Source organism: Labrus bergylta, chromosome 8 (genome assembly GCF_963930695.1).
Source record: "Labrus bergylta chromosome 8, fLabBer1.1, whole genome shotgun sequence".
In the NCBI taxonomy this organism is placed as follows: Eukaryota; Metazoa; Chordata; class Actinopteri; order Labriformes; family Labridae; genus Labrus; species Labrus bergylta.
Genome location: NC_089202.1, coordinates 11,720,923 through 11,733,196, shown reverse-complemented (window position 1 = coordinate 11,733,196; position 12,274 = coordinate 11,720,923). Strand labels below are relative to the sequence as shown.

The 12,274-nt window shown below is 42.8% G+C and overlaps 1 protein-coding gene across 2 annotated transcripts; it reads right to left on the bottom strand.

Annotated features, from left to right (window-relative positions):
• Positions 1–492: 492 nt before the first annotated feature.
• tmem245 (transmembrane protein 245) lies at positions 493–12,220 on the bottom strand. Of its 2 annotated transcripts, XM_020651913.3 has the most exons (18): positions 11,580–12,220; positions 10,185–10,302; positions 9,572–9,667; positions 8,819–8,926; positions 8,453–8,656; positions 8,185–8,354; positions 6,675–6,698; positions 5,073–5,177; positions 4,908–4,990; positions 4,735–4,825; positions 4,527–4,625; positions 4,304–4,435; positions 3,906–4,028; positions 3,133–3,278; positions 2,932–3,032; positions 2,614–2,788; positions 1,933–2,127; positions 493–1,848 (listed from the first exon to the last, which is right to left on the bottom strand). In XM_020651913.3, exons 1-18 carry the CDS (start codon positions 12,177–12,179, stop codon positions 1,800–1,802), a joined length of 2,619 nt encoding a protein of 872 aa, XP_020507569.2. In that variant the 5' UTR covers positions 12,180–12,220; the 3' UTR covers positions 493–1,799. The 2 variants fall into 2 exon arrangements, with proteins under 2 accessions (XP_020507569.2, XP_065814202.1); XM_065958130.1 differs by lacking the exon at positions 6,675–6,698.
• Between the last annotated feature and the right edge of the window lie 54 nt (positions 12,221–12,274).

Sequence of the window (12,274 nt, the reverse complement as noted above, 5' to 3'; positions counted from 1 at the left end):
TTGTGGGTCAGTAGACACTCTACCCAAATATATGTTCAAAAACACTGTAAAAGTGGATTTTTCATATGTACCTTTAAGGCAACAGAGATCTTTAAAAAAACGACATTGAGAACCACATTGAGTGAACGTTGTTTTACTTTGAAAGGAATCAGTTTATGTAACAATCTCAACAGAGATACCAAAGAATCTCAAGATTTTTCTTCTTTCTGCTCCTTTTAATTCAAGATTTGAAATTTTATGTTTGTATTATACTCTATTGTTTGGTCGATGAATGAAATAAATTTCCCCAAAAATAATAATAACGTGATATCCTTATATTTAATCATATGACAGCCTCCATTTAAGAGTGATGGAATAGAAGCTGGGGGCTGGAAACAAAAAGTCATATTGTGAAGAGTACTCCTCACTATTTTCTTACATTTTATGAAAAATGATTGAAAATACTTTGAAGTTGGATCCTTTACCAAGAAGTAAAGTACCAACAAGGACACATTGGTTTAAATGACGTTTATTGTGTCAGTGCATATCCAGTGATATAAAATACAACAGGACCAAATGCAAACAGTTTCAGCTGAACAGTGAACTATTGCTAACGCTTGTTCAAACCCAGGACATATCCCACCCCCAGGCAGCTAACATAGTAGCCAAGTTTGATTAGTGTGTCACATTACATACACAGTTCATATGTACAGCTTGCTTCAAATGATGTAAACAACTTCATACTCTGTTCAAAGTGCGCAGACTGATGTTTAAGAATGGAGTGAGCGAAGAGTGGATGAGGTGAATAGAAAACATAAAGACTCTCCTGTTGGATTTACAACTACTGAAAAAAAAAAATCACAGTCATACCAAGACTTTGGAATTCTGACAAAATTACTCAGTCAATCTCGTCAATGAGGTTATCGATATTCTCACTTCTGAATCAGCTCGATATGTTCAATTGCACTCAGTGTTTTATAAAACAATGAAAAATGTTAAAACATAATCCCTCGTTAATCCCCTGGTCTCAAATTCAGACCAAATTCCCTAACCGGACAACTTGTCCGACCCTCTAAAGTAGTCGTCATCTGTCTGAACCTGTAGACATTAGAAGAAAAGATGAAACATTGACATACAGTAAAAAAAACAAGAAAAAAAGTGACAAAGTGGTAACGGATCCTGGTGCAGGAGAGCAGGAGTAGGAGTCTTGTTAGCAGCGATCTGGGGCTACAATCACTGAAACGTGAATGAAGTTAATAAAAACAGTTATCAACTCCCCCCCCCCCCCCGGCCAGGTTTGAGGACTTAGGTTTATCTCCACACAGCCCAACCGTCGCTATAAACTCTAAGTGAGCCTCAATGAGGAGAGAGGTAGGGAGTACAAATACTGCACGAGCACATTCTGGAGCTGAAACACAGCCGGGGAGTGAAGGTGGACATCAGGGGCATATGAAGTTATTATTCACCACAAACTGGACGATCATTTTAGGCTTTTTCAAATGTATCAAAACCTATTTAGGCACATGGCACAGAGTGATGATTGATTAGCACCAACATCTTCACCATTCAAAGTCCAATGTGCAGTCATTGGTTAATATTTGGGATCAGGATGAACGCTCACGTCCGTCATTTTTTGGGTCTAGATTGAGAGCAGCTGGAGACAAACTGCTCAGAGAAAGAGCTTTGGTAAGCAGTCGGCTGCCTTCTCTTCCGGGCCGGGGGCTCCTGTAGAGCCGGGCGAGCGGCGAAGGAGGAGCTTCATGGAGGAGAGCAGTTCCAGCGAGGAATCAGCCAGTAAGAGGCCACAGGAACAAATCCTCTCACTCACTGCTCTTCTTCAGGACCGAAGGGGTGGAGTCTGTGAAGGTCCTATAAGCGACAGTTAACAAAGACAATAATGGTAGGGGTGCTTTCCAATCAATTGTATAAAAGGGTTTCAGATCTCAATTTTACCTCGTGGGGTGGAGCGGCCAGGTGGACTGCACGGGTGTTGGTGCAGCCGAGCTGGGACTCATCAGCATGGCGCTGTAGATGTTTGCTGCAACCACCAGGATGCAGAGGAGGATCGGCCCGATGATGGCGCCCTCCAGACCCAGATAGTATGCTCCTCCTGCCACCGCCAGACCTGTCAGATATGGGTGTCCACCCCTGAGACAAAGACAAGAGATCAAAACACAGAAATGTCTCAAAAACATCCTTTTCATAACATCTCTCCACAACACAATACGGACCAAAGTATGGAATCTGGGACGGGTTAATGGAGAAGTTCCCAAAGAACTGTAGAGGAGCTTCTCTCTATAAGTGCACGTCCATAGGATCGTGCTTGTGGAGCATGTCCAATAACAAAGTGAAAAAGCTGATTTCCCCTTGGTGATTAATAAAGAGGTGGCTGCCAATAAAATCTGGAGCATAATCTGGCCGGCTGTCTGGTGTTGTTTTCTTTGGATCTCAAACAGCTGATTTTTATGAAACTGATTGCTAATAGAAACACTATTTATAGACTTCACACTGAATACTTTCCTTTCTAAGCAGTTTTCCCCTACTAACAAGGCCGTTTGAATATCGAAGTCTGTCGGACAAATGTGCCAATGCTATTCTGGGGAACAATAAACATCCAAAACATGGCGTACACACCCTGATATGTCCGAGTAGATCGCCGTGTCTACAAAATAGGTCGGAAGCAGGTGAAAGATCAGCAGCAGCACGGCCTTCGCGCCTTCTCCCTGTGCAAGCCACAGGTCGCACACTGCTGGCACCGCTGCCCAGTACGTCCCCAGGAATGGTACAGCACCCAGGATGGCAGCCAGGGCTTCAGGTGGGGTGGGGTGGGGTGGGGTGGGGTGGGGGGGGGTGGGGGGGAAGAGATTAAAAAGAGAGTGAGTAATCACTGACTGTGGCCGGTAAAGTCCAGGTATTGAAACGTCACAATCTGCTGTAAACATGAAGACTCACCAGAGGGAATGAAAACAATGTTGATGCCAAAGATGGTGTGAGTGAGCCAAGTGTATAGACCGTAGAAGCCGGCCATTTTAAAAGATGCGTCAAACACTCCTCTTTCAAGATAAAACACACACAAGGGCAAAATGAATGTCTTTGTTTAGACTGTTTACATGTGATTGCGTAGCTGCGAGGAGATTCTGTATGTGTGTCTACCTGATGGCCTCTTCCACAGACTGGCCTATGATATTAGAGGAGGGTCCAGGCTGGGAGAGGGGGGTCAGGCTGATCACCCATTTCACAGGTTTGTAGTATTCACCGCTGGAGCTCAGCAGGTAGAAGAGAGTGGTGAGGAAAATCACCTGCACATAAAGAGTAAACATAGATTTACTTTACTCGGACAAAGGCAAAGACAGTGATCAATATTATTCAACAACTGTGCAGAAATCAGAAGATTAGCGTTAAAAACAATAAAGCATGCAGCAACAATATAATTTATTTGCCTTTTCTGACTCTGAACGGGGCTTTAGCTTATTTTGTTTTAACTAAATCCATCCTTCCAGATCCCAAAGTGAGAAAAGAGGATGAATGAAAGGTAAATCTGCACCATTGAGACCAAGACTACATATATTCATATTTTTAAAACAAAGCTTTACATGTATATGATAGCAAATATAACTGATCAATAATCAACAAAAAACACCAATGCAATGCTAATGTTGCAACACAAATATAGTCTGTTTCATTCCTTATGAGGTCTGACAACTTGATTTTGAAGTGAAATATTTGGACGTGTCACTCTTGTGTAATAAAAAGTATAAAGACGCAGCAAATATTAACTTTTTTTCTCTGATTGTAAACCCTAAGTTGTAGTTTTTACTGAGTTCAAACTGTCAAAAAGCAAAACTAAAACCACCTCAGGTGATATATTCATGAAGTCATTTCATTGATTATTATGTTAATAGTTCAAATCAGTGAATGTCTCATACCAGACTCAGAGCGAAGTTGAGCAGCGCAGTGCCACTGTGGAACAGGACGGTGAAGAGAGTGGTCGTGGTGGAGATGAGGAGGCCGACATTCCTGCTCATCACCACCCACAGAGACTCCAGGATCTATAAAACAAGTAGACGGTAAACATGTCAGCCACAGGGAAAACTGTGAAAACAACCCTCTGAGACACACGTCTGCAAATCTGTCAACAACTTCCAGATGTTGCGACACCAATTAAAGGCCAGCCAGGGCATGAAATCCAACATGTTTCATTTTTATCTCTTCACTGATTCTAAGAAAATATCAGGACACGTGATGTTGCTTTTTTCTGGCAAACACTTTTCAAAGAAACCAGAATAAATGCTACTTAAAGACAGAGTTATACACAAATACTTACAGACAGCAGGGTCTCAATATTTTCCTGCAGAAAGGAGGCGATGTCCTTCCAGTCCAGGATGTCGCCTAACCAGCTGTTCTGTCTCTGAGCCATCATCTTCTGACCACGAAGGCGTCCAGTGTGGGTAGTGTTCTGTTAAACGCAGGAAATATTTTGTGAATTTAAAGGGGGGGGGGGGGGACTTAAAAAAAGACAGGCCTGGCGTCAGTCTTCCTCACAATACCTTCACAAACCAGGAGTGATACAGTCTGTCCCAAAGCTCCAAAACCTGTTTCTCAATCACAGCTGTGTGGTTCACCTTGTCTCCTAACATCTTATGGAGCTGCACAAAGGAGGAAAGATTCAATGAATTGAGCAGTTTTCTGTTTCTGATTCCATATTTTAAGTCTGAGAAATCAATGAAAAAGTACAGTGGCAGTCATCATTCTTACCTTCTGTGTTATCCATTCTCGACCGTGTTGATAGACATTAGTGGCAGCTGAATTTAGAGCCTTCTGAACCACATGAGCCTCTGGAAGCCAACTACAGGACAGGAAGAGTTCAGCAGATGAATTATAAACCCCAAAAGATAAAGATACTAAGAAAAAAGTTTAAACCGTCATACTTTGCCCATTCTGGATGATTAGACACGGTCTCGTTGATGAGGTTACTCGTTACGTCGACGATGTGAACGCTTTCATGATGAACCTAAAAAGATCAACGTTAAACACTTCTACAGGACCATGTCTCCGAGTAGCAATCGAGTGACTCAAAGGAGCAACAAACATACCATAGCAGTGAGCAGAAGAGCCATGAGCAGCGTCCCTGAAACCAGGACGAAGATGATGAAGATGCTGATGATTTTATCCAGAGATCGCTCCAACCACACGATCATCTACAGACACAGAGGAGGAGAAGCCATATACGAGAAAGACAGGGAGGTGTGGAAAAAGAGAAGATAAAAAGTCATTGGGATTCTGAAGACACTGAAAACATACAGAGAGCAGACACATGGAGAAACCTGCGTCCTTCCCATTTAGGATCTAAAAGTGCTCACTTTGGCCCTGAGTGAAGTTGAGTCAACCAACATCCACAATGTCCGTCTCAAGCATGCACACATCCTTACACTAGCAAACATGCGAGTGAAAACTCAGGCTGTGTGCAGAATGTTTAATCCAAAGACTTTTGCATGATTTCAAAGTTGATTCTTAACTCAGATTTCTCAGTGTTCCAAATAACTGCATCAACAGCAAACCTATGACAGCGTCAGTATCTGTATGATTGTGTGTTAATGTCACAAAAGCCATGTGTTAAAATGAAGTGACTGGACATTATAGTTACTTTATGAAAGAGGATGTGTTCCATTGGACACTTCTCTCCAATAAGGCCAAAAGGTTAACCATTGAACAACATTGGAGCTCCATTGCTTGGATTGGATGCCCAGACAATACTCTATTAGAGTACGTTTTTGTCTGTGTAAGCCTTTGTCTTTTCATGGAATTTGTTGATAATAATAAAGAACATATTCATGTATAATAATGCTAATCTTGTCCTTCAGAAGATGAATTAAAGAGGAGAACAGTCTGATGAGCCATTTCTAAGTCTGATCAAAACTGTTCCTTTCGAATGTGAAAAGTTTTGCCAGGTGACAAAAACAGGTAAGCAGACCTTAGGTGGCCCAACTGGGACCACTGACTTAAAGAGGGGAGCCTGAAGTATCTTCAAATATTTTGTAAAACATACTTTGTGTTGGCTGTAGATTAAATTATAAATATAATATAAAATGTTGCTAGATACATTATCATATAATATTATAAAGAAATTCAGCTCTTTTAAAGATAAAGGTTGTTATTCAAGTATTTTCACATCCATCCAAACTTTATGGTGTTTCCAATGTTTTGCGAATCCCCTGCCCCATTCCCATCCAGCGTGATCACATCCCAACCCTGCCCACCTAGAGCCGTTTTTCTTCTTCATTTGTATTAGAGCATAATCAACCTCAGGGTTATGGACCAACATGTGTTCAGAAACATTGCCCGCTCCTCCATCTCCGCTCTTTACATCAGCCATTGCTCCATGCGGCCCATTCACTCTCAAGCCAAACCTGCCGGTTAGATCACAGCAGGGAAGGTATGGATGAGGCCTAGGGACAAAATAGTCCTCGACCTGACCGTAGCTTCCTTTCAAAATAAAAGCAGGCAGCAGGAAAGCAGTGTGAGGACAAACACACAAACAGGATGACAGGGTGATGACAGTGGATGGGTAAAGTGCCAGTCCAAGCTACTACGAGGTGTGCTCACACCTTCACCTACACCCACACATATAAACAGGTTGATCTGAGTTATCTCATACACACTCTTTCTCTCAGCACTCTGCTCCCCAAAGTCATTACCTGCTTGTTAAGCCAATGCCAGAGCTTGGGGAGGAGACAAAGAGACATTGGGAAGATTATTTTTGGAAAGATCTGTGCAGCAGTCATCACAAGTACCCGTGCAAGAAGAACACAGCCTCTTTGTTATGGGGTTTGAGTGGTCGGGTAGAGAAGAGTGACAGGAAGGATAACAGCAAACAGGAGTGTGGCTTTACAGGGGGGATGCCAGTCATTGTGGAAAACACATGACAGAATGTTCTCCATTAGTATCAAGGGAGAGACATCCTTTAATGTGTAAGTTGTCAGCTATGAGTTTTGTGTTTGTTTTCTTTGACAAATGCAAAGTGCAATATTTCTGGAAATATCTGTTTTTTTTTTTTAAAGCTCCACTATGTTCACCAGCAGGAGTCACTTACTCTGTTTGTCCTAGACAGGTAGTGTACAGAAGCTTTCTGTGTCTCGAAACAACACTATGTGAGCAGTGAACGAAGCCAGTTCTGGCTGGAAGGAGATCACAGAAAGACCCAGTAAAAACTAAAACCTGCAAGGACAGCGCAGTGAACAGACCATCAAAATAACCGACACCGTTCACATAAGAGCTCAATCTTCACTACAGTTTAATATTAAAAACATCTTTTCAGTTTCAGTGTGTTTTTGACTGAATTAAGAATAAACTAGAATGAGAAATACATGATGGTTCAAATGGCCCAAAATCTTTATTTTAAACTAGAATGTATTGCTTTTGTTGTTTTTTGTATGTTAACAATGTAATCAATATTATTTAAGGAGGGGTTGAGGACTGGAGCGATGCAAAAGATTTATATGCGTACAGGCTAATGTTTTGTTTATTTATTTATTATTATTATTTATCCTGGGCTTTTATGCCTCTATCACAGAGATGGGACATTGAATAGGGTCAGATATCAGGGAGAGAGAGTGGGGAATGACATGTGGCCAAGGAGCAACACAGCGCCCCACCAGGCTGATGATTTTGCTCTCATTTTTTATTTAATCTCTAATATTTCAATTTTAAAAAATGTATCAAATATGTACGGGTATTTAAACTTTATTTACGAAGAGCTATATTTTCTGTGGAATAGTGTAGAGCAGATTCTGAATGAATGAATGATTGCAGTAACCTTATTTTGTAGGGTTTGTTAGTTGTTTGTTTTTTATTTAGTGGACTACATACCAGAGATGTATTTTCTTCAACCTCAAAATATCCCAGAAAGTTATTCACTAAGAAAGTTCTGCATGCTCCAAACATTGTGAGTTCTCTCATTAGAATTAGAATTCCAAAGCTGTTCAACACTTGCTGAATATTTTATGGTGTGGTCTTTGAGCTGAGCTGAAACATTTATAGTACGAAGAGACCTTCGTAGCCACTGAGGACCTTAAACATGTTTAAAATATTCCAGTTTACAAAACAAGAAGTGTGTGAGTTTGACGATGATGTGTGAAAGTAAGAGATCGTGTAATTAAGGAGAGCAACCTGCACATCTGGCACTTGGAGATCGGTCAGAGACATTACCTTAGTGTCCACACGCAGCAGGAACTGTGCCAGGCCTTTGATTGGTCCAGGCAGCAGGGCCTCCTCTCGCTCACGTCCCAGCTTCTCCAGCACCACCCACCACGAGCTGAGAGTCCGCTCTGCAAAGCTCTTCAGGCCAAAGTGGACCACCAGCTTCTTTAGCACCCACACTGAATCATCAATGCAACATTAGTCTGAGCAGGTGTGAGAAAAGGAGGGTGAAAAAAACAGTGCATGCATGCATGTGTATGCAGTGTGTTCAGTATACCGGCCAGAGGAATGGGCAGCAGCTGTAGGATCCATAGGTTTAGCCACACCTGAACCAGCACGATGGCCCACACAAGCAGAATGAAGTAGATGTCACTGGCTCTGTGGGAGCTTTTCTCTTTCTGAAAGAGGCCGGCTGGAAACGAACGAGAGCCGCGAGGGAATCCAGGCGTGGAGGGAAGTGGGCCAACAGACTGCACTCCATCTTGTAGGAGGACATGGAGAAAACACAGGGGATGATAATAAGAAAAAGAAACAAGGACTGACATTGGTTTGGTCTCATGCAGCAAGTGCTGATCACTGTTGCAGTTATGTAGTTAATCAAGGTGCGAACAGGTGAAAATGAAATGAAGCTGCCTTATATTACCTGTAGTTGAGTTTCCACTGGGCTCAGTTTTCAGCTGAAGGTTGCTACAGGAGATAGCCATGTAAATAGTGTTAGCAGCGAACGACAACACCTGCCCTGACAGCTCTCCTGGGGAGGTAGAGAGGCAGAGAACAGTCACACACTATGCCAGACACACTTATCATTTCTGTGTTTACATTTCTTAGCTGTTCGTTCACCGTTTGAATGACAAACTCTCCACCCAATACCTTGTATACATAAATTACAATACAAACAACTGTAGGTTTAGAAGAAGAATACCACTAACATGTTTGAACAGTAAATATGAAGCTATACCGAGCAGCCAGTTAGCTTAGCATACTGGTTATACATAGGGGAAACAGCTAGCTTAGCGTTGACTGAATGTAGCATAATCCTACTGTACCAACATATTTAAAGATCACAGACAAACAAATCACTTCTTTATTGTTTTAATCATTAGTAAATATTTGTAAAGACAACTGGTGTGTGTGTATGTGTGTGTGTGTGTGTGTGCGTGTGCGCGTGTGTGGTGTGTGTGTGTGTGCGTGTGCGTGTGCGGTGTGTGGTGTGTGTGTGTGTGTGTGTGTGTGTGCGTGTGTGCGTATGTGGTGTGTGGTGTGTGTGTGTGTGAGGCCGTGGGTGTGCGTGTGTGCGTATGTGGTGTGTGGTGTGTGTGTGTGTGAGGCCGTGGGTGTGCGTGTGTGCGTATGTGGTGTGTGGTGTGTGTGTGTGCGTGTGTTCACAAGTATTCACCTCTGCCAGGGACAGGCGGTTTCTCCAGAGAGCCAAGGATCATGAGAATAACCATTACCACAAATATGGGCACTTTCCACGAGCCAGTCAGAGACACTAAAACACATGAAGAAATCAAAAAAGAGTTGAATATTAACAGACTGAATGCATTTTTACTTACATTGCTGGTCATTTTATTGGAAAATACTGACTTCAGGTGCACTGCAAAAAAAAATTGTTTTACAACTATAAAGTCTTTAAAGTCTTTACGATACTCTAAGATGATATTATAATCACACTATCATATAGCAACATTTGAACATGCACTCAGTCACTTTTAACATTTCACGCCTGAAGGTCAAGTGTGCTAAAAATACTGGGGACTTCCTCATCTACTCGGCATGTGCGCCGTCTGATAGAGGACCTGTAGACACACCCTCTTTCATTTACTGGAGGACAACTTTACTCCTTCCACTTCAGAAAAACTAAATGTTGCAGTGACATGTCTACTCAAGTTTGCAAAAATGTAAAAAATCAACCCATCGGCAAAGTCAATGTTTACAAAAATGTATGAAATGAAATCGAACAGGTCAGAGCAGATTCCCCCCTCACACAAACTCACTCATTCACTCACCAATGTAGAAGAGCAGGACAGACCAAACAGGAACAGCCAGAGCCCGCAGGTAATGCTCAGTGTGAGGACCCCATTTGAAACAAACAGCCAACAGGTAGCCAAACACCAAAGTGCACACCTGAGGAGAAGCCAAAGAATCATTATGAACACAGGGTACAAGCAAATGTTGTGACTCCTGCATCACAGGATGTTTTGCTGCAGAGTTTCTGAACTTTCTGACTGAGTTAAAAGAACATGGCCAGTGTTTGTGATGATCATATGATTCATTATTATTGTCTAGAAGTTTTCAGCCGTATTGTATCATGTCCACAACTTTGTGTTATAGTAGTGATTGCTGGCAGATGGGATTGGATCAATCCAAGGCATTAGAAAAGTCAGTGACAATGTCATTTTCCTGATCATTTCTTAAACTGCTTCAATATCATTTTTTTAAGGCCTTGAAGGGATCAAACTGCGACCTCCAGGTCTCCCACACCTCTGATAACGGGAAAAGGGGAAAAGTATGAAATAAGACGTCTTCTGGTCTGGTCACAATGGTCCAAACGTCTTTCTTTCCACACAAATGCAGCTTTGAAAGTAATTTAATACACCGTCCTTCAGCCTATTAATAGTCAGGGACCCTGTGTGGATCCACCGCTACGTCTAGAGAAAGGACAGACTGCCTTAGGAAGACCACTTAACACTATTTGTAACTATACCAGGTTTAGATGTGCTCATGCCCCTGGAGCTGTTTGGGAATCATGAGGCATTGATCAAAACAAAAAACAAAAAAAACTCTTTTTTGATCAGATTAGATCAGCTGAGGAAAAATTTAAGTCACAAGTTCCTAGAATATTCTGTTTTTAAAATGTGGTTAAAATATGAACTCATTACAGACACATGTTCAAGGAAATGCAATTCATACATTTTAAGACTAGTATTTATTTCTAGGATAGCGTATAGATTATAACATCACATAGAGTCAATCTTTGAACATGTACACTTGTACACATTCAGAAAAAACAGCAGATGGTTCTGTGGTCATTTTTACTCTTAAAAGAAATTAAATGAGAAATTGTACATAAAACATGTTGTTGTTGTTGCTGGTTTTTAATTAAACAGATAATAAATTAGTAGTAAAGTAAATAATACTTTTCTACATGGCTCTTTGTACTGCATCATTTTGTGTACATACATTTTTAATGGTATAAATAATAACAGTATCAATAATATTTGAAATGATCTCAACCAATTGGCCCAGCTCTTCTCTGAGCCGTCGGCAGCCAGTTTTGGGTGACTGGGTTGACATGCTGACCTCACCCACCAGTGGCATCCACGCAGCCACACAGAGGGGCTTTTGTTGTCATTAGAGAAGGGTGCATGTGTGCACCCAGTTGCCACTGTTCACTTACTCACCCACACGGTGTGGAAACAGTCCAGCACGGCCCCGATGATCCCGCAGACGTGCCCGAGGATCACCTGCATGCCGATGACGCTCCAGAACAGGTAGAGGAAGTAGATCAGCGGCGCTCCGGCACCGATCACCAGCAGCACCGTCAGCCTCTCCAGCACCAGCCGACCCATCGCCTCCATCCCGTGGTTCACACACCACACAGGGACCAGCAGGGTCCCAAGCACGATGGGCGTCCCGGTTTCCTGTAGGCCGCTGAGCCAGGAGCGGCCGAGCCGGGCCAGGGAGTGCTTGAAGGGGTGGAGAAAGGTTCCGCAGAGCGTAGCCCACAGCAGCGGACGGAGGAAGGCCTCCAGGATGAAGTAGACCAGCACCGCAGCTCCGCAGCAGATAGCTACGAAGATCATCGCCCCGGTGTTATAGAAGGCCTGCTTGATATTTTTATCAAACTTCAGAGAAGACGGCTGGCTCAGCAGTTGGCTCATCATCCCGACCGCCGGCTGCACGCTCTCGGAAAAGGAGACGAAGTGAGGCCGCTCGCAGGGAGGGCTCGTCGGGGGAGAGACAGCGGCAGGCTCCGGTGCCGAGTCCTCCTCGTCTGCCATGTTTCCAACTCCGCTCCAGTAACGTCGCTCCACCCGAGGGATCCACCGCGTGACGAAGGAAAACATATGACGTAACACGTTGAAGCTGCCAACGG